Raw genomic sequence first — 22,613 nt, 5'->3', positions numbered from 1 at the left:
TATTTTCTGTTTAATGTGTATACACCTTTATAACTATTCCACTAATCATTTCCTATACTAAAGTCTAAAGCCATAAATGTGAAATTTGCTAATCCAACATATTTTGATTTTACTAAACCTTAACTCTAAGAGCAACGTATCCTTACATTTATCCAAATTAATACAAACTTAATTACTACAGTACAATTTGTGTTACTTTAAAGGCATGAAGGTCAATTTTATAATAGACAGAATTATTATTTGATTATATTTATAATATTTCAAATTAAGGAGTTCTAGAATATATGATAAGATAAAAATATATTCGAAACAAAATACATCACAAAAGATTGAAAACAAAAAATAAAATCAAGTTAGGAAAAATTAGGAATTTTGCCATTATAACGTGAGGTAAAATTTGGCATAATTTTTTTTTAATATTTAATAGCTTAAATACGCTTTTCTATAGGAATTTTGTGATGACAATATAAATGGACTAAAATTTGGCATAAAATAGCCTACTTTTTATTCTTTTGATATCTAATAACTTAAACACATTTTTCTTACTAAATAATATTTGGCATGATTGCCAATATTATGATCCTTTATGTTATCGTTACCTAACATTTAAGATTTTAAATTCAATACTTTTACCTTATATAAATCTTACTTAAATCGTCATAAACAAAATAAATAATTAAAACTCTTAAAGAAAGAGGTTCATATTTTTTAAAATAACTTTTTAACCTTGTTATATAACTACTAGTTTAGTTAATAGTTATTATGTCTTGAAAAGAGTCTGTAATGTCTATGGAACATTGGTTAAAGTTGATAACATAGTTATATACCAGCCTGCCATTCTTAAAATTGTCATTTCCCCATTAATAATATTTATTATGATAAGTATAATATGAAGCGCACATATGGTGAAGTATTATAACATAAATATTTTGGCCTGCACCTTTATTATTTTAGTTAGTGGTAATACATTATCATATTTTCCTTAGAGTGAAGACAATTATGGCTATAGTATTCTATCATTTTAGTGGGGACAAATTTCCTAATAATTGATTCAAAGAGATATCATCATTTATAAATAAAAAAATCTGGACAGGCAGCATGATAAGTACTTGCCCACGATATGTTGGGGCTAGAGGACCATACAATCACTATTGCCTGCTATATAAAACAGTGATTTAACTTATCCACATTAATAACATTAAGAAGTTTGCCATGAGGGGGTTTTCATCTGGTGTTCAGTACCCACAAGTTCGACTGTTTTGGATTTTCACCGGCAGTTAGCACTCCCTATCAAAATTTTTTGAACCAAGTACCTTTGGTTATGGTAGGAGCAGCTCATCCACTGCACCACATTATTTGGTGGTGCCACTAGAAAAACTCTACAAACTTAGCTAGCTCTTCCATAAATTTCAAGATATGTTGGATCCAGAGAGGGACAATAATAACTCAAAAATGTCAGTTTGAACTCATTATGCTTGAGCCAAAATCTTGCTTATTATCATCTCACATATATGATTTTAAATGATTTGATGCTCATCAAAAGATCAATTTTATACAATGTGTACAAGATGAAATGGAAGAGGATGAAACTAGAATAACAATAGGCAAAGAAGAAAACAGCAGAAGAGGAAAAGGGAAATTCTGTTTAGAGACTTGTCAGCCTGCATTTCCCTTCTTCTCAATCTTGGACTACTATTTGCCACTAGATGGTAGGAGTTAGGATATGTGTATAAACTCTCTGAGTTTCCGAATACCCTAGCGTAAACCATCTCTCCTAACATTCCAACAACTGGATGAAAGACTCCCACTGATGTATTGTTTCCATGATTGAATGAAGGCGGCGATGAACTGTTGAGGTAACTGGCATAGGGATCATAGGCATTAGGATGTGGTGGTTGCTGAGAAGGATTAAAGGAATTTGACAAGGATAATGGACCGAAAGCAGATGGCCTGGGAGGCACTTTTAGAGTGAGCTTGTTTTCAGGCTCAGATTCAGGCAGTGTTTCCCCACGCCCGTAAAGAGGGACTAAATCTGTTTGGGAGATTTCAGCCTTGCAAACTGGACACTGAGGGCGTTCATCCGAAGACAGAGAGTCACTCTGAAACTGAAGCCACTTGTAAATGCATGGCCAACAATAGAGATGGCCACAAAGTGTAACAACCGGATCACGGGCAATGTCCAAGCAGATGTTGCAATCGAAGCAGGCAGACGTCTTCTCTGAGTCTGATGATTCTGGGGTAGGGATCGATTTCCACTCGTTTGAATAATACTGCTCGAAGGCCATGAGATTTGTTTCTGAGCACTTGTTCACCCCAAGGGTCTTTCCAAATCTGAAAGCACAATCAATAGTTAGCAACAAGAAAAGTAAATTTAAATCAAAGTATTAAAGAATTGTAGAGCATTAGTAGGCAGGCTACTGCATTAAGAAGAAAAAGGTTGGGGTGGAAGCTACTATGTAGCTTCCACCCACCACGCAACAGAAGAGAACAAAAAGACAAAGCATGTGAATAAAAACCACAAATTTTAAAAGATTAGTGAAGCTTCAAAGCAATCCATAGCAACCAAGGGAGATGAAGATCAGTTAGATCAGAAAAATGATATGCACTTTAGCTTGTTTCTTTCATAAAAATTATCAGCAAAAGACTTCTCAGAAAAAGATCAAATAGCCTATTCTTTCCACTGCATCAAATCAGGTCCACTTACAACTAAATTCCCAGAATTAGCTGGGCAAACTAATTGCATCAGTTTGACAAAAATGTCTCAATCTTGAATCTATCTTATAGTCAAAATCTTAATCCAAACCAAACATATACCCCCTTAAACTCCTTTCCATTTTCCCCATTTACCCCCAATTCAAATGGTTGAAAAAACTACCAAACATGATCAACAGCAAAGGTTCATTTTCAGGTATAACTAAAGAAACCCTCTTCTAATTCATAACCATAAGGTCAAGAAAATCCAAGAAATCATTTGTTTATGGTGGGTAGAAGGTGAAGACTTTAATACCAATAAAGATCATTTATAGTAGTACAATATGATCAAACACAAGAATTGATTAACAATAATACCATACAGATCAACAGAGAAAACCCCATCAAAGATCCAACCTTTATACACCACTAATCACCACAGAACAAGGTAAAATCAGTTTTAATATTCAAGAAAGAAGAGGAAGAGCTCAAATTCTTACCAATCAAGCAAAAGGGTTGAAAAAACAATCAAAGTTTCAGACTTTCAACCTTCAAATGGAGAATCCCATGTGATTAAACAGAGGAAAAAGAGAAGAAAATAGGTTTCTTTAAAGAGGTAAACAAGAAGTGGCTGAGCTGAGAGAGAGGAAATGGTGAAGCAGTTTTTATAAGAAGAAATTTGGAACAATGGACTTTCTCCTTAGTAACCAATGCTACGTGGCTTGTTATGTCTGGTCTCTCTCTGAGTATTTGATTCTTAATTGAATCTTCAATTTTCTACCTAATTACTACTATTTATTTTTCTTTTCATAACACCACCAAATTCGAGTACTTGTCACATCGATTAAGATCACTCCGTTTTAAACTAGGTTTAAAGTTTGAACAAAAAATTTCTATTAGGAATACCATCTTCGAATATAGGCTCTGCAATGACTGAATCTGTATTAATAGAACTTCAATGCATGTATCGAACATCAAGTGAAAAGCAAAAACGGTCAGAATGTGTTGTAAGGTATTTAGCGCATTAACTAGTGTCTTTTCAAGAAATAAATTGCATTTATGTTATGTATCCGTATAAAACTCATATAATTAGTTCCGACCGGTATGAGATTGACACATACATTGTTGATTATTGAAATATTAAGTAATCTAGAAATAACTATGGACAAATTAAAAGAGAAAAATATTCTATATCTTTCGAGTATATTTAGGCCGTGGACGAAGAAAATGTGTCTATTTCATGATGAGGATTAGTGACGAATGATGATAAAAATTGTGAGTGCTGCAAATATGTTTCGTTTAAAAATAAATAAAACATAAATGTTCTGAAAATAGTATATAAGTAATATTCTGGGCGGAGAAAAGAAGGATCAATAATAATATCGATACTTTTAAAATGGTGTGAGCTAATTGATTAATTTATTGTTTCTAAATTGTCCTTTCAGTAATTTTTCTTGTTCTTTGTTTTGTAAAACACAGGTTTTACAATTCTTGAAGTAGCTACAAACAATTTGCCGACTAGCAATCTTTAAATTAATCAAACATTTTGGAACAAACACAAACAAAATGACAATCTCTCAGAAGGGAACAAAAATTGTCTTGTCAAAAAATAAAAAAATCGTCTTAATGGCTCTTTGTTAATTACTTCTTATATTTTAATTTTGTTTGTTTGATTTTCACTTGACATAAAGCTTATGAAAGTAAATATTTTTATTTGAATTTTATGATTTTATACTGAAAATATATAAATTGTATATCAAAATACTTTTTAATCTTTGAGATTTTAGATATGGCAGGTGAAAAATTAAAATTAAAAAATTATCAAAAAAGGAAAGTGACATTCTTACTAAAACATATTTAAAAAAGAAAGTAAGACAAACAAATTGAAACGGGAAAAATAATATTTTTTTTTGGTTGCTTTTAGCTTGTATTTCCATTCCATCTAGAAGGCATGTCATGGAATTAATTTCCTATACCATAAATATATTAAATATGACATATACAAAGCTGGAAAATGAAAGGGGCTGAGTGGAAAAGTTGGTCCTACTACTAGAAAAAATTATAGTAGTTGATGAAAATGTTGAGATACAAACACCATTCCGTTTAAAAAATATATAATTTTCATGAATGAAAAGACACAAATCACACTCAAGAATGAGTGCTAAGGACACATGGTTCATTTTAATTTGTACATATTGTTATAATCTATTTTACCTAATTTTCAAAAAGTTAACTAAGAATGATTAACCTAAGAAGAGCAAAGTGCAAAAAGGTGAAGAATGGGCTAAGTATGTTGAGGTATTCTAGAATAATTTTTCCAATAGTACTTTATCTTCTAGAAGTCCATTTATCTAATTAACTTACCTTATCTTCTAGAAGTCCATTTGTTTAATTAAACTTACTGTACTTAATCATGATCAAAGTCTTTTTTTTTTACATTAATTTAGCCATACACCTTTTCAATTAAAAGTGTATAATGTTATTTTTATGGATTGTAGGAATGATTGTATATAAGGTAGAGGAAAAAGTTGTGAATAATTAAATTATACCAGCACCTTCCATCAATACATTATAACTAGTGACAATTTAATAAGATATGTAGAAATTAGAATGAGTGTTATCAAATCTTACTCGATTGTTACACTCTGTGAACAATTGATCAAAACATGCAATTTTTGCCTACAAGATATAACTTATCAATTGAACAAGTTCATTGCGTCTGACTTATTGAAATATAGTAATATATACAAAACTTCTGTCTTATTGGCAAAATTAATATATGCCCACAACTTATATCTGACAGTCAACAAAAAAAATTATTTAGTGATTTTTTAAAAAAAATAAATTGTTAAACATGACCAAATATGCAAAACTATCGCTGAAGTAACAATTTTTTTTTTCGTTTTGGGCCTTTGATAAAAAAAAGGGCAAACTACATAAATCTCACTAGTTTAAGTCCTAATTACTTAGATTCCCGATAGCTTTAGATATTACTTCCTCTACCATATTTCATACTTAGGATACATGAGTTTAAATCTGTGAGATACATGTATCTGCCGAAATTTAAATTGAGATACGTATTTTATTTGTTTAAATTAATAGGTTGTAATTGATTTCCTTAATATAAGGCGGAAATCAAGGAGTGTATCTATGTTTAATTAATTTCATTTTATTATTATTTGAAATAATAAATTCGTTAATATTATTAATAAAAGACAAAAACATGTATATCTCGGTCATGCAATTTGATTAATTTCATTTTATTACTCTTAAAATAATAAAATTCATTAATTTGATGTATCTATTATCAATATATGATGTATCCAACAAACTAAACACTTAGATACATGAGTATCATACAAGTACATTCATATGTATCATAGAAGTATCTAATATTAATTTTGTGTATATGTTATATGTGTCTAGTATTAATTTCATGTATCTATTTATATGATATAATATCAATTTCATGTATCTATTTATATGATCTAATTTAATTTCATGTATCTTTTATATGTATCTATTATTAATTCGATGTATCAACTATCAATTTCATACATTTTATTCAAAATCATGTATCTCGGATACATAGTAAACGCACATATAATTATGTGTATCTAAATATGAAATGTAATTGAAACACACGAATTTAAGAACAAATCACGATTGTGGAGTATGTCTTATATTAATCCAAAAAAAAGTTAAAAAATTCAAATTTCTCCGTTTCTTTAAGGATCTGAAATTTTTCTCATAGATGCATATAATCTTAACTCAGATACATGAACTCTTAACTAGATACATGTACACCTGATGTGTATCCAACATTGTTGCACTTGATGTACATCTAATGGTGTACTTTTTTCTCTTAATTAAAGCTTGGCGTAATTCTTCATCTTGATTAAGACATTCCTATACTTAGATCAATTCTTGACTTGAATGTTGGCGGATGAAGAGTCAGTTCCTACAATGGAGAAATTGATGAGTGAAAATGAGCAAATAAAAGTTGTTTGATTTAGTATATATAGTATTGTTAAAGTGTAGTACCTTTGACGAGAATCATCCGATTTTGGGAATGTTCAACCATTAAAGTGTTCGAGAAACAACAAATCAAAAAATATAAAACCTAACTTGTAAAATTCTATAAAATTGAACTTCAGAACATTATGAACTCAAATACAAAATCAAAATACATGAGAATAATAAAATAATCGAAACAAACCTATATATATAATGTTGATTTGAACATACAAATATATATTGAGAGGATGAAGGAAGAAAGAGGGAAAAGATGAACTAAGGAAGAAGGAAGGCTGGGTTTACGGAGGAAACGACATATGTGAAAAAAGAAGAAGATGATTTGCTTGTTAATGGATATGGACCATTAATTAAGGAGTAGATAATTATTTAATTCCTTATTTAAGGGATTTGTGTATCTAATTAAATTTTTTAATATATATATAATATAAATATTAAAAGTGGTAATATATGTGATTATTTAAAACTAGAGGTAAATATTAGTATATATGGTAGTGATGTATGTGTAGTTATGTAGTTTATCCACTATTGGGTTTTGGGCTTGTTTGATTGACACTATGATCCATTAAGCCCAAGTTCTCCTTTTTTCACCGACATACCCGTTTGAACAACAAAAAGAAATTTCCCAATTTCCACATAAATTTGAGCAAATGCCCTAAGACCCTAATGATTTTGGGGATTTCAATTTGAAATTCTGTTTTCAATTGTGCTCTCGTCATCTCCAGTGGAATCAACACTTTTGCAGGTTTCTCTTCAGAATTCTTTCTCTTTTACGACCCTAATTGCGATTGTGACTGCAGAAATTAATTAATTTATGTTTTCTGTGTTCTTGCATTTGCTTCTTTTTCTTCAATTCATTCATACTCCTGGGTGTTGATCATTTGATAACTGTGTTTTTAATTACTTTTTTTGTTGTTGATCGATAAACCCAATTCGCGTCTGTCCCACTTTGGATTTTGTATTCCTCAATAACTTATTTAAAAGAGGGAAGGTAACAAAGCTTCAGTAATGGCTTCCACACAATGTATATATAGGGAAAAAATAGATATAACTTTTAATCTTAATGAATTCTTTTATTTGATGATCATTTACAGTAAAAGAATTTTTTTTTTTCCAGTGGATCATATGGGTTGTGTATATATTGGGTGCTTATTTTGGGAGCTGCATAGAAGAATGTATGTTCCAACTATATAATGAGCTCCCTTTTTTATAGAATCGGAAAATTTTGAGCTAATTGTGTAGGCGGTTAAGTGGTGATAACTATTATAAGAACTATGGAAGTGCATTCTTTATGCGTTCAGTTTTCTATTTTCTTTTCGATGGTATTTGTGTGATGTATATATCTGATAATAATATATGATATGTTTGATTGATGGTATTTGCTAAGGATGGTAATGACACTTTGGCAGGTTGAGAGGTGGGCGTTAGAATAAATAGAAAATGAACAACTCTTCTGCCGGGCCATCCTCAAAAGCTAGAGTAGGAGCATCACAACCTTCAGAAAGTTCACTTAAGAGGAAACGTGGCATGTTTCAGAAAGATTGTCAGTGACTCTTTACATAGATGTGATAATAATGTTAAATCACTTCATCTTGTTTTATTTATTAATATTTCTTTTATTTATTACACAGTGCAACACATGATGTATGGTTTTGGAGATGATAGCAATGTAAGATGCCTCTTTGTTTCACTTTTTATCTCTTCATTGTTTTTCATCTGTGTATGTCCATGGTGTTTGTACTCGTTGATTGTTATGCGTATGGAAATACAGTGAATTATGCCATGCTGCTGTCACCTGGCTTTTTTTTTTTCTCTGTACACACATTGATAGTGGGAAAAGTTGCAGTTTGTATGGACCAGATTGAATAGGGGCTTTGCTTGTTGCTTAATGTTTAACAACATTATAAAAATCACTCACTGGCTATGGGAAATACTTTAATCTTCTTTGACGATAGTACTAAGCTTGTGTCTAGGCTCTAGCAATAATGTCTGAAGGGACTTTTGGGAGGACCGAGGACCTGTGCTGATTCTAAGGAAAGAGCAGAAATTCAGAGTTGGAGTGTTGTAATGATGTTGTCTAGTTGTCTTTTAAAAGGAATAACCTTCTTTGCTGGAGTACAGTCCTTTTTCTTGTTTTACCACATCTTGCTTTCCCTGTTATACAAGAGAATAGCGTGGTCATAATGCATTAGTGACTCCATCATAAAACAGAGATAATTTTGCTGGAAGATTTTCTTATTGATATGTTCCCTTTTGTGGCTGTATGTTTATTGTTTCTAATTTAGTCAACTAATACTGGACTTGGGGATGGTTGATGGTTGATTACCTTATAGGTTATCAAAAAGATGATGGTTGATTACCTTGTAAATATCAAAAGAATTGTCTGGAAGTTGCACTGATTTTGATTTCTATGAGTTACTGGTATTATTTTGTCTCTTGATCTTTACTAAACTAATAGTGCTGCACTATCAGCCACTTCCAGAAACAGTGTCACTTGTGGAAGACATCGTGGTGGATTATGTCACTGATATGGTGAGTTGAACTTACTACTATCCAGTATTATTTTTTCGAAGAGGTTTCATAATATACATCTTCCTGCATAAAGCTTTGCATTTTGCGCAATTTATTTTCTATCAGTATTTAATTTAGAAGAAACATGCATATGGTCCTATCTTTTAAGCTCTTCAACTTGGGTAGGTGCACAAAGCTCAGGATATTGCAACTAAAAGGGGGAAGCTTTTGACCGAGGACTTTCTGTTCTTAATTAGAAAGGTCAGTCTTTTTGTGAATTCAACATGCATATATATAATATGTGTGCATATCTGCGTCTGTAGCATTATGGTGAATATTTAGTTGAAAAATGTCCATCCCATTTTTGCTCAATGAGAGGTCTTGTGAGTTTTGTATATTATTTCAATTCAGAACATTAAGGAAACTATTAGGCCTGCCTATTAGTGGAATAAACTCATAGACAAGTGTCCGGTTAGCCAAGTGTAGTTGGATGGACAGAAGCTGAGATTTGTAGTTCTACTCATCTCAAGCTTAATTACTACTTGAAGGTTTTATTTGTTGCAATTATTTTGGCTTACCTCATGCGTGTTAGTACTGCTATCACACTGAATAATTGAGGGGGGAGAAAATCTAAGAAACAGTGGTGGAGTATAATACCATCATGCATTTGGTGGTGTATTTGGAAAGAAAGAAATAGCAGATGCTATGATAACAAAGCTAATTCAATAGAGAAAGTCAAATGGAGCTGCTTGACTACTTTTTATTTTTGGTGTAAAGAGGAAGGGAATTTTGGATTTTATAGGCATTTTGTAATCTATTAGCCTTTTTTGTTTTTTCTCTTGTTGGAAACCATTTTTTGGAGGTCTCNACTTTTTATTTTTGGTGTAAAGCGGAAGGGAATTTTGGATTTTATAGGCATTTTGTAATCTATTAGCCTTTTTTGTTTTTTCTCTTGTTGGAAACCATTTTTTGGAGGTCTCCAGCATATCCTTAATGCTGATGAATACAACATTACCTTTATAAAAAAAAATAAAAAAAATTATTGATTTCATTATGATAGATCATAGTTTAGCACATGTATCACCATTATAGAATTGTACCTGAAAATTGTTCCAATGGTAATTTCATGTTTGTTTGTGCCTGATAAACCTGAAACTCTTTTGGGACTAGTTTGATGTCTCCATGCCAACGAGAAATGCCGAGAATAGTTAGCTTCTTGCTATGTTGATCATTAAAACAACAAATTACTCCATCTTTTGGTTGGGGAGAATTAGACTGGGAGATTGTGGCGTTGCCTTGGCCTTCCATCTGTTTAGTGCCACGTGCCTCATTCTATTGTGTTGCTTACTGGTTTCTCTCGCTGTGATTTGAATATATTTCAACACATCTCTAGTTGTCAAAAAGAGTATGGATGGTTGTTCTGAAAAATCAGTCCTGCTATGCTTTGCGTAGCCTCTACAAACTGGATATGATGTTACTGCAATTTTGCTTTATGAGCTTCTGAGTTTTGGATGGATACTGTTCTATTGTGCAGGACTTGCCGAAACTTAATCGGTGTACAGAACTGCTGTCCATGAATGAGGAGCTGAAACAAGCTCGGAAGGCTTTCGAGGTCGATGAAGAGAAATTGGCTTCACATCAGTGAGGGGGAAGTGTGATCTTAGTTCAGAATGACAAATTGAGTGGCACCATAGGACCAGTATACAATTTACCAACACTGGAGTAAATAGCCTGCTTGTTCTCATTTTTCTCTAGCACAATAGATGTCCGAGTCACCTTGTAGCTGCGTTTTCTCTAGCACAATAGATCCTCAATGCTGAAATCAGTTTCTTAAGTGCTCTTTTGGTGCATTGAACGCCACCTGTGTGTAGTTTGACAGTTCTAAAGATCTGCACAAACTGATGGAATGAGTAGTAAGGTAACTCTGAGTAGTCACCCGATTAGATTGATTTTGATCTGTTTGCTATGCAAAAGATGGAAGATCTTGTACGGCTTTTACCTGTTAAGATTCTGGTAAAGCTTTCACAAAATGCTTCATTTTGTATAAGGTATTTCCATTCTAAATTGAAAAAAAGATGGAATATCTCGTAACCAGAAGAGCACGTTAAAAGTTTTATAGTTCAGTGGTTTCTTTGACCCCTTGCAAAACACTGCAACTTTCTTGGGCAAAGGTGGATCTAAGATTTAAACTCGGCCAGTGCAACATGCATAAGCTCTTTTTGACAGTGGACACTTGGGGAATTCAAATGCATTTAGATTAGACATCTCAAGTTTAAATTTCGATTAGATGTGCAATTCAAACAATTTCTTCTTTAACGTGTTTTACAATCACATTAATAAATACAATACATGTCAAATTAGCATTTTAATTTTGATGCATGAACCAAATGAAATGGCAAGCGTAACATTTATGTTTTCAAAAAAGTACGTAAAAGAAAAATGCGATGAATATTTGTTTCTCTTTTCCTTACTTGTATTTGTCATATATTTCTGTTAAGTCGGATCTACATGAAATTTAACCATATTTCAGTTGAAATTTGAAATATTGAATTGAATTAATTCAATTTAGCTTCGAGAGTTGGTCAAATTGACAAGGAAAAAAAAATGTGAAAAGTAAAAGTGAAGGACTAAAGTAACAAAAAGAATACTCGGTGAGTTATAATACTAAACTCGTTTAGCAAAAAGAATAATTCGGTGAGTTCTATCGAACTCGTTCATCAACCATCCACTCCGTTTCGCGCCAACAGAAATATAAATAGTCGTATCTGGTAGAACCCATTTTGAATTCTCAAAAGTTCCCTCCACTCTCTCTCACACACACACATACAAACGCTAATTCTCACAGTTCAATTTTCTAGAGAAAATGTCAGCGTCAAAATCAAGCGCAAGGAAAAGAGTTTCGGAGCCGCAAATACCGAAATCGGAGAGCAAAAGGCGAGTTAGCGCCGTCGAAGATGAATTCGATGCTGAGATCTCAGAGTACGCTTTCATTTACATTTTTTTTTGTTAATTTCTCAAAAATTAGTTCTGGTATTTGATGAGGTCGAATGAAATTGACAGTGATATCAAAGGGATTATGACGGCGTTAAAGCAGATAAGAGAGAAGGCACAACAAGACGGTCTGAAGAAGAAAGAAGAAACCATCTCTAGGTGCATGTCTGATTCCTGTTTTCCTTGATAATTGATTTCTCGTGTACAGATATATCGAAGCTGTATAAATTTGTTTACGTTTAGTTAAATCATTAGAGAGCTGAGTCTCAGACCTAGAACCAAGCTCTGGTTTCTTCATTAACTTGCTTGTGCTGAAGTATTTGGTAAGGCAATATCACGTGTTTTTGCGATGTAATTCCTGTACTGATTGCTTTTTTCATTCAAGTTTGATGAGTTTCCTCAGCTAGGAGGAACTAGATATTTGCTTCTTCGCACAGAATTGGCTAATTATTTCTGCAAACGTTGTTCCATATTCTCTCGTTTGCAGTTTCTTCATTTTGCAACACTTGGGCTAGCATGTAGATCTAAATGACCTGGTATAGGATTTGTAATTAGCCATGAAAATTGTACAATGTTTTGATCAGGATCTCGCTTTTGATCAAAATTGATGCATTCCAAGCTTCTTGTTGCCTGTGTGCACAGTACTTCTGGCAGAACTTTTGGTTTTAGGAAATGTATGTGGGAGTTAATTTTCTGGAGATTCCATATTATCTTAATTTGTTTTTTTTTTTTTGGAGATTCCTTATTATACTAATGATTTGTACGTTGTTTAAATGAGTTTTGTGCATTAACTAGTTTGTAGAATTGTTCTACATTGCTTAAACTTCTAAAAGTGATTCTAGTCGCGACTTGTTAAGGCACTCAAGCAGCTAATCTTTCAGTTCTGGCAATAAGCCGTTTGACTGATCTGGTGTATTGTGTGACCTCTTAATGAGTAAGAAATACTGATTGTTCTCGAGTGAAATTGATAGTAATTTGGACCAAGTGCATGAGAATGTAAGCCTGATGAGTTCGTCCTCTTTTGTTCCTGTGATATCAAATCCACCACTTAATTTATGGAGTGTGTAGCTAAAATCAAAGAAATGGTTATTAACATTATTGCTTTTTGTGGTCTGTGGATAGCGTGACTTCAGAAGTCAAGTCAAAGATCGATGAGCTCAAATTAAAACTTGAGAAAGACAGGTGAGAAATATGTGTTGCATAATATATGCTTAATGTAGAATTAACTGTTGCAAGTGGTAGCTTCTTGTTGATCTTCAGTATGTTTGATCATTAGGCAAGGTTTTGCGAAGGCACTGTCCAAGAGCTCCAAAGAGGTCAGCCTCAATTAGATAAGTTAGCCATGATAGGGCGTTTAAAAGAAGCTTACTACTCTTCAATATATTGCTTCTATGCAGTGTGAGAACTTACTAAAGAATGAAACTGCAAAGTTCCAATCGATTTATGAGAAGTTCAACAAGGAGAAAGCTACACATCTGCAGTCTCTCAGAGGTACTTTTTCTAATGCGAATTTTCCACACTAGTTGGACCTGTTTGTAGTCCGTACAACATTTGGAACATTGTGTTTCTAGATTAACCACCTCTTATTCATTTCATGTTATCATTTTACAAAATTTTGCAATCTTTTACCGGGCTAAACTGAACACTGTTACAGAATTTCAACTAGACTTAAGCATTATACTTGCGATATGTTTTGAAGAGTCCTTCTTACAAACCCTGCTTGAAGAAAACATTTTAAAGCTAACCATCGTGATGGTATCTTCACAGATACTATATCCAAATATGAGGAGGAAAAGGAAAGACTATTCATGCGATATGAGCAACTAAGTGAGCTACAGGAACTATCTGTAATATATTTTTATTAAATGATAAGGATGCCTGTGACCGATTTTTATGACATTAATTCAGGGAAGAAAGAGAAGAGCATGATATCTGAACTTGAGCAAGACTCTAAAAAACGAATTTCTGAACTAGAGGAGTCGCTGAAGAAAAAGAAGCAGGTTAACTTCTTCGATGCACCATATCTCTGTCACACAGTGCATACATTCTCATACCGCCAAGTGAACCGTCCTTTTTTGCTTGACAGGATGATAAAGCATTCAGCTTTCTGAGAAAAACTCTAGGTTCATTTCTGGATAATGCCTCAGATGAGGACTTCCCACCTGATGATTGAAAGTCGTGAAGATGTATCTGCAGCTGAAAATGACAGTTTCTATCTCCTGATGATTGTCAGTCCCACATATGGTCTGTGGATACTGCCACTAGCAATTAATTTGAATGTCTTATAGTAGTTTATATTAAGAAGTCTTCTTCCAAAGGTTAAGCGTATACTGATCAATAGCTTCTCTTAGTAGTTGCATTGGTAACCATTTGCTGCATTTTTAGTATTACTGCTACATCTTCCATTGTTGTTTAAACGTAGTAGGGCAGTCTAGTGTTGACTCTAAATACTGATTCGAGATGTAGTAAATAATATAGATGTTCTAATTCTTCCGCTGCTCAACTTCTGTTTTTCTTTCTTCCCAACAAAATATTGCAATAGGCAATGATTGTCGTTTTTTCCAAATGTTTCTCTGTTGCGCATAGCTGCAAGTAGTGGTTAAACAGTAATCCAAATTGTGAGAGAATATTACTTGTGTAGAAACCACCTGATATTAACTTCAAAATAAATAGAAAAATCATTGTGCAATTAACTTCAAGACATAGAGATATCATTGCAAATTTAAGGAGTGCAATAAAGTCCTCGGTCTTCACTCCTATAAATTGTACACTGGTCAACCGGGTTCCGAGCTCGATGAGGCGAAACTAAACTTCCAAAACTAGTGTCACCAACATTCAGAAATTTGACTCTATTCCATATTGATTGTTACAGATTTCTAATACGGTAAAGATTTTACAAAGCCAAGGGAAATGCCAAAGCCATGAAGCAAGCAGTACCCTGATGTCATCTAACTAGCCCAGAAGTTTCATATAAACAATGCATCTACATGATGGATTCCCCAAAATCAGATCGAGATAAGCAAGCTAATGAACTTGGTAGGAAGGATGTCTTCTTCGAGGCTGTTGCACCGACTGAGGTGGTCGTCGGTTGTGGGCCTGGATGTGCAGGAGAAAAGTTCAGATGCATAGATGTCTCAAAAGTAAAGATCGACAAAAAGGAGGGCAATTTAGGACGCGATTTAATTTCCAAAATCACAGAAAATATACATATAAATCATGCGTGTGTTGTGAAATTTCTAGCTTAAAATTTATACTACAAGTGCTGTCCGCAACATGTTAAAGGGCCATAATACATAAGACATCTCGCATATATCCCACCTTAACATGTGGTGCATGCTAACAAGTATAATAGGACTTAATGACATTTCAGCTCCAGGCTAAGTTTTTCAAAAGGGAAATGTAGATACCCAAAAAAATATATCATATGATTAATTGACATGACTGCACAAGTATTTCTGAAGAAATGAAGTCCATACCCCAATTTTTGTCATGTGGCGACAAGAGGAACATCTAACTGATGGCGCCCCATATGGATACATGAGCAGCACTGCACAACCCCCACACTTAACTTGTCCAACCTCATGAGCTGCAGTGAGAACAATCAGAACCACGAGAGTTAGCCCCCCATAGAAATGAGTCGACGGTTTTCAACAATCAAATTCTTCAGGATAGTTGTACGGATCCATGAAAACAAGAAAGTGAAGAAAATGTCTGTATCTTATTTCCTCTCTATCCAATTATGAGAGGTCTGGTATGCCAGTTCACAATAGATACAAAACTTACAGTATCAGAAGGAAAAATCAGAATGAAGGTGCACCACACGGTTATTTTACATCAGTTGTTACTAAGGTACTTAAACATATTGACAACTGGCAGGGCTCCGATTTACCAAAAGCGGATCCCTGAATAAAAAGCATGGAGAAAACTAACTGTTCATATTGTCAATTAGAAGTTATTGTATATGTTGTCTTTTCAGCAAATTTAGCACGTGTCATGATTCAACAAAACTTATATAGGGGGCAACCTACCAACCTACCAATGATAAATTGAAATATCTTCACTAGAATATATCTGATTTTGTGACTAGAAGGGGAAAATGTCAAGGACTGTAAGAATCCATTTTAGTATAAAAGAGGAAGCAGAAACCTTCTAGCACAAGATTGACGGTCTGGCAGCATGAACACTTCACCAATTTAGCCCCTTGTGGATAAGAAAGTAACTGTCGGCAACCACCACATACCATCTGACCCATCTCTGCATCATAACTTAATTACATAACGTATTTTGTTCAAAGCATCTCCTAAATAAACTGACTAAAATTGGATGAGATGAACTAAAAGTCTGTTATGCTCTGTGAAAAGAACTGACCGGAAGAAACTGTTGCAGCATGTGATGAGGCTTGAGGCACTATAGGTTTCATCTGTAGTAAATGCGACATTGGTTGCTTTTCAATTTGGGGCCTTTCCTCCTCATTCTTTGTGCCTTCTTGTTTGCGACCCATCTCCATTTCTGATCGGTGAACAGTTTCATCAGTATCCTCCAAAATGTCCACCAAAAAGGTATACGTACTAAATGCACTAGTAGATCAAGAAACCCAAACGACACAATACAATTAAGTCAATCTTATCTTGAACTCCTTGGCATGAAACAGAGGTTCACTGCTCTACTACCCATTATATATACTTGTATGTTATTTTAAGGCATTGTAGTAAAGTTTACCAGAAGAAGCAACTGATGATGACGACTGAGGTGGTGGTGTAGGTGGTGATGAATGTCCATTCATAGGAACGGATTCTAATCCCAGTGGATGTCCTTCCTTTTCAACATCACAGTCCTGGTTGCTCGCCATTTCAACGTCTACAAAAGCTAATGTTAGCTAGTTACAAAACTGTAAGGATACTGAATAAATAGAATTTGTCCACTGCAAAACTAGCACCAAACCCAGATATAATTTCTTATATGGATTTGACATATCAGCAGCTGCTAGCCACTTTGCTATCTACATGCATAACATTGGAACAAAAAATCTATATGTCAAACTTGTATATATGTTTGAAACATCCGGACTAAGGCAATTGAGCCAAATTGCTAACTCATAGGCTAAGGTTAGAAGGCAGAAATAGTCGAAGGTTAGCTCCAAAGGAACCAAATGTCAAATTTTGATACCGCTAATCCGGACTTTTAAAGAGCCACAAGCCTTTAAGCTATGAACCCCTAAATATTTTTCTTAAAATCTTTGTTTAATTAATGAGAACCTCTCATGCTTTATGCTTATAAATTTTGGCCATACCAAGAATACCTTAAATACCAAATCCTCCAACAGCTAGAACTTTTTCCACATATTAACCCCTAATTTGTCTTAATAGACAATAATTGAGTATTGGAATGAAACCGAGCCCATATAGAGCAGAATGGATATGTAAGACTCGTATAGACGACCCTACTAGTTGGGATTGAGCCACACTGTTGTTTGTATTGTCCACTGATTATTTTCATATTTTGAATATACTTCATCACTAGTCATTTCTACATGCTCAATGGAATTAATTTCTTCTCAGTTTGACCTCCTTACTTAAATCACATCCCACCTGCAGTTTCAATCAACACAAAGACACAGGGTCATACCCACCTCTCTTACCAAACTGATCAACAAGCATGAACTTACACTGAAAGTCTGTTACATAAACGAGGCCCGATTGGTAACTATATCAGAAAAACACAAGCTTGTGTCCATATGGCAAGTAATTGAGACTAGTGTATTTTAGCACATACCAATTGAACTTGTAAGCATGGACATTTCGAATCTGAGTAAAAAAAGGAGGACTCACCAGCAAGAGGCACTCCTTGTATCCCTGATGGTGATGTAGATGTCTGTAGAGGCAGTAGTTGAGGGGTCAATTGCCATCCTGGCGGTGGACCATTATCTTCATCTTCAACGGCTTCCTCTTTCTTCTCCATTTCTATATCTGAAAGTCAGAAGGCTAATTCTGATGAACCAAATATAAAGAACTCACGCATCCCCAAATTCCTCATAATCTTACTGGACAACTGACAACTAGATGAAGCCAACATCTAAGCACACATGAGGGCATCCATAACACAGAAGATACTAATGCTATCACAAGCCGTGCATAGAATTACTTTCAACTGATTATATTAATCGTTTGGCAAGAATTAACTTTTATTATCTCTTGATTATTCTCTTATCTTAAATATAATAATTCATCACTTATCTTTTCGACATGTTCTATGGAATTAATTTCTTCTCAGTTTGGCACACCTTCAATCACATCCACCTGCAGTTTCAATCAACACAAAGACACTGGGGCATGTCATTTCTCATACCATACTGTTCAATAAATATGAACTTACACTGAAGGTCTGTCACATAAACGAAGCCCGATTGGTATTGTGGACTAATTCAGAAAAAATGAAACACACAAGTACGCATGTACATATGGCAAGTAAAAGAGATTAGTGTATTTTAGCATATACCAAAGCAAAAAGAATTGCACTTGTGAACATGGATACTCATCTGAGTGAAAAGGAAAGGACTCACCTTCAAGAGAAGCTCCTTGTGTCCCTGATGGTGGTGTAGATGTTTGTAGCGGCGGTAGTTTAGGGGTCAACTGCCATCTTGGTGGTGGACCATTATCTTCATTTTTAATGATTTCTTCTTCCTTCTCCATTTCTATATCTGAAAGTCAAAATGTTAAATCTTATGAACCAAACAAATAAAGAAGACTCATCCATCCCGAAGTTCCTCATTATCTTGCTCAACAACTAGATGAAAAAATCATCTAAGCTCATTCATATAAGAGCATCCTTAATACATAAGATACTAATGTGGGACCATAAGCCCTGCATAGTAATACTTCCAATTGGCCAAATTAATTGTTTCGCAAGAATAAGCTAGTGAATTGCAAACCTTGACATTACATAAGAACCAAAAAGAGCATATTATAGTAAGCTTATACTATTTTTTAAAAAACTGGTAATGTTTATTATAATAAGCTTACAGCTTATATTAATTTTCTTTTGAAAACAAATAAGCAAGGAAAAACACTATCAGTATATAGTTAAGTAACATCATAGCAAATGTGACAACCAACAAGCACATAAGTGCAAAAGAAGCTACATAAAATGGTGGTCAGTACGAATGAAGTTACAAGAACCAAATAGTGGTCCCACATGATTATCTCTATAAAACAACAACAACAACAAACGCAGTGTAATCCCAGAAGTGGGATCTAGGGAGGGTGATGTCACACAGACCTTATCCCAACCTTGTGCAAGTGGAGAGGTTGCTTCCGATAAACCCTCGTCTCAAGTAAAGCATTTCAAAATGATTATCTCTTTAAAAGAAGCAAAAAAAAAAAAAAATTGAAAGAAGGCGTCACCAACAGTCTTTATGTTTCCACATGGTTCATGTTCATTGCCTTCCAAAATTACATCTACGCATAATTTGAAGAGTTAAGTTTCAAGAACCAATCTAGCATAGATCTGAAGAAGGCCGACCACTATCTTTTAGAGATTTGTTTACCAAGAAAATAATAGAGGCATAAATCTAGTGGAGCTGACAATTCTATTTAAAAAGCAATTCCAATGCTTTACCTAAGTTGTTTGTGTGCAAGGGGGAAAAGAGAGGGAGCCAGCAAGAGAGGGGGCAGGGAAGAAAGTAATTTGACAGTAAAGTTAACGACTTACCACAAGTAACTGCTTCTATTGTTGGCGGTGAAGATGGCAATTTTTTCTGTGGGATTACAGTGTTCCACCCGGGTGGCGGACCATCTTCATCGTCTTCCAATTCGTGCTCTTTGCCCCCCATCTCTACATCAGTAGTCTGTTTACAAGTTACCTTTGTGTACATGTAGAATCAAATAGTTTTGTATTCACTAAGCAAAATACTTCTTCATTAACTATTTCCTCTTTTATTTTTCCCTTTCAATGTTTTAATGATAGTTATATATAGCCTCAAGTTCTAAGAAATTCCAACCCTTGAGAGCAATCAATTTCACGAGAACAAAACAGGTAATCCATGAAAGCCAATAAAGATCAAATTCAACTATATAGAGAGTCTTCAAATAAATCAAAGACAAATTCCCACAAAATTAACGACATAACTTCAAGGAAAATCTTAATGTTCTTTTCATGATTGACAAGTACTCATATGGCACCAAGACTCAACCTTTCACTAATTTCCCATCTTTTGACAGATGAATGTACCTCTTTGCATACATAAACTAAAAGGGGGACAGCACTGAAACTGAATTTCATCAACACAACACAGATAAATCAATACAGATGACTCAAGAGAAAAACAAAATTAAATTGACACCCATTTTAGTGTTTTATGATTAATCTCACCTGGAGATTGAGTTGCTGAGGAATTGATGGCCAACCTGGAGGTGGTCCTTCATCATCATCTTCATCTACGACGACATTGGTGTTTTGCGATGGTACAGCTAATGAGTCGAAACCAGGTGGTGGACCCTCATCTTCTTCTTCATCATCTACTTGCTGATTTTCGATGTTGCTCAACTTTTCTTCCATTTTTTTTTTTTTTGCTCTTACAGCGATTTGGGTTTAGGGATTTAGCACTAATTTACATCTGATGAATATAGGTTTTTACAGAGTAATACTTTTTTTGGTAGAAAACTCAAGTGCTTAAATACATACTTTACTTGTCATTTTATAAACGAGGATCAAAACTACCCTTCAACTATTCGAAATATATTTTTCAGCTTAAAATACTCTTCTTGTGTTACTATAGGACCAGACTTACCCTTCTGTTTAACGGAAGAGCTATGTGGCCTTTCATGTGTGTATTAATATGCCACATAATCCTCCACATGTGCACGTCCACCCGACCCACCTCCACATAGATGTTTTATGAGCCCTAATTTCATCATTTTCTTAAAAAAGACCCACGGAAGATTCCTTTCACCAATAAAAAAGTTTAGATGTCATTTTTCCTTGCTTGTCAATCATCCTTCTTATTTATGAACACTAGTTGCCTCATTTAGTGCCATGCTTTTGTTTACTTTTCTATTTTTTGCTCGTCTTCAGATAAGTTGAAAGCAAAGATTTCATTACGCATAAAGAAAGTTGATAAAGAGGCAGGGTCCAACCAAATTGCAGCCAAAACTTTTATATTTCGTGATTTATCAACTGCAACAAAAACTTTCCAAGGTGATTATCTTCTCGAAGAAGGAAGCTTTGGTAGAGTTTACAATGGGTGATCGAGTCCAATCAGGTCGATTCTCATCAACTCTTTTTGTTTTTTGCTAATAATAGAATGTAACAAAGAAATCTATTAGATTCTGTTGCACACAGATTCTGGTGAAAGGAAGCTTCTTTAGGTCTTTTTAAGAAAAGGATGACATGTGGGAAAAGGGTAAAATTAGGGCTCTTAGAACGTCTATGTGGAGGTGGGTGGGGTTGAGCGTGCACACGTGGAGGTCTATGTGGCATATTAATACACACATGGGATACCACATGCTCTTCCATTAAATAAAAGGTAAATCTGGTCCAATAGTAAGACAGAAAGGGTACTTTGAACCGAAAAACATACTTAATTCATTTTGAATAGTTAAAGGGTAGTTTTGAACCTTTCCATTTTATAAAATCAAGATATTATTAATTATTTTTATATTATTTTTGTTTTAGTATTAAATATTTTTTAAATGAAATTAGTTTAGCGTTATTCATAAATAAAGTATAATTTCTTGGGGAGAGATAAAGAATAAATTCGTAGTAAATAGTTAGTATTTTTCATTTATAACTCTTAATGAATATACAAAGGAAAAGTGTGTCAACTAATATAAAACCAACGACGTAGTTGATCTGTTAATAGATTATTTATAAAAGATAAAGAGAATGGGATTAAGCTCCATTTTGTAATCAAAACTTGTAATTATACGACATCCCAATCCATTTTAACTTTGCTTGTTTCCCATTTTCTATTTTTCATTCTTATGGTTTTATCATATGATATAACATATCTTGTTCACTGTTCATACATGTAAACTAGAAATACATTCATGTGCAATAGTCATAACATCTCTGGACTCTAATTACAGGATTTAGTAAAGCAAAAACAGTTGCATTCATTTTTCATTGTCAAAACTGAAAAGCTTCAACTCATTCAATTTGATGCAAGACTAACGAAGAGCCTCTTATACATGAAAAGCAGGAGTTTTTCGAAGAGAAACTTCAGATATAAATATTACTTATATTTTACATGTGAGAATTACTCCGTCCTTGAAACCACAGTACCTGCTGGGTCCATAAGGATGTTGTTCTCACTAGATACTACAACCATTCTAAAACCAATAAGTAGTAGTAGATCCACATATTGTGGATGAAAAACTGACTACTGGTAA

At 33.9% G+C, this 22,613-nt stretch overlaps 4 protein-coding genes across 10 annotated transcripts; 2 read left to right on the top strand and 2 right to left on the bottom strand.

Annotated features, from left to right (window-relative positions):
• Positions 1-1,475: 1,475 nt before the first annotated feature.
• On the bottom strand, positions 1,476-3,349 carry LOC125849182 (E3 ubiquitin-protein ligase RMA1H1-like). Its single transcript, XM_049529211.1, has 2 exons — positions 3,192-3,349; positions 1,476-2,331 (listed from the first exon to the last, which is right to left on the bottom strand). The coding sequence occupies exon 2, from the start codon at positions 2,283-2,285 to the stop codon at positions 1,590-1,592; it is 696 nt and encodes a 231-aa protein (XP_049385168.1). The 5' UTR covers positions 2,286-2,331; positions 3,192-3,349; the 3' UTR covers positions 1,476-1,589.
• Positions 3,350-7,332: 3,983 nt separating this feature from the next.
• LOC125849135 (transcription initiation factor TFIID subunit 13) lies at positions 7,333-11,238 on the top strand. Its single transcript, XM_049529157.1, has 6 exons — positions 7,333-7,471; positions 8,136-8,269; positions 8,358-8,395; positions 9,199-9,258; positions 9,424-9,498; positions 10,772-11,238. The coding sequence occupies exons 2-6, from the start codon at positions 8,167-8,169 to the stop codon at positions 10,880-10,882; spliced, it is 387 nt and encodes a 128-aa protein (XP_049385114.1). The 5' UTR covers positions 7,333-7,471; positions 8,136-8,166; the 3' UTR covers positions 10,883-11,238.
• Positions 11,239-12,031: 793 nt separating this feature from the next.
• On the top strand, positions 12,032-14,682 carry LOC125848475 (uncharacterized). Of its 2 annotated transcripts, XM_049528341.1 has the most exons (8): positions 12,032-12,216; positions 12,298-12,387; positions 13,351-13,410; positions 13,505-13,544; positions 13,626-13,719; positions 13,996-14,055; positions 14,137-14,228; positions 14,315-14,679. In XM_049528341.1, the coding sequence occupies exons 1-8, from the start codon at positions 12,101-12,103 to the stop codon at positions 14,399-14,401; spliced, it is 639 nt and encodes a 212-aa protein (XP_049384298.1). In that variant the 5' UTR covers positions 12,032-12,100; the 3' UTR covers positions 14,402-14,679. The 2 variants fall into 2 exon arrangements, with proteins under 2 accessions (XP_049384298.1, XP_049384297.1); XM_049528340.1 differs by having other exon boundaries at positions 14,137-14,682.
• A 407-nt stretch (positions 14,683-15,089) lies between these two features.
• Positions 15,090-21,092, bottom strand: LOC125849027 (uncharacterized). Of its 6 annotated transcripts, none has more exons than XM_049529006.1 (9): positions 20,596-21,083; positions 19,936-20,086; positions 18,788-18,925; positions 18,057-18,194; positions 16,948-17,094; positions 16,597-16,737; positions 16,375-16,482; positions 15,705-15,814; positions 15,090-15,324 (listed from the first exon to the last, which is right to left on the bottom strand). In XM_049529006.1, the coding sequence occupies exons 1-9, from the start codon at positions 20,779-20,781 to the stop codon at positions 15,253-15,255; spliced, it is 1,191 nt and encodes a 396-aa protein (XP_049384963.1). In that variant the 5' UTR covers positions 20,782-21,083; the 3' UTR covers positions 15,090-15,252. The 6 variants fall into 6 exon arrangements, with proteins under 6 accessions (XP_049384963.1, XP_049384965.1, XP_049384964.1 ...); XM_049529008.1 differs by having other exon boundaries at positions 19,936-20,071; positions 20,596-21,075; XM_049529007.1 differs by having other exon boundaries at positions 16,948-17,085; positions 20,596-21,073.
• Between the last annotated feature and the right edge of the window lie 1,521 nt (positions 21,093-22,613).

This window comes from Solanum stenotomum, chromosome 12, assembly GCF_019186545.1.
Source record: "Solanum stenotomum isolate F172 chromosome 12, ASM1918654v1, whole genome shotgun sequence".
Classification (NCBI taxonomy): Eukaryota; Viridiplantae; Streptophyta; class Magnoliopsida; order Solanales; family Solanaceae; genus Solanum; species Solanum stenotomum.
Note: the sequence above shows the minus strand (reverse complement) of the source record. Positions and strands in the feature narration are given on the sequence as shown.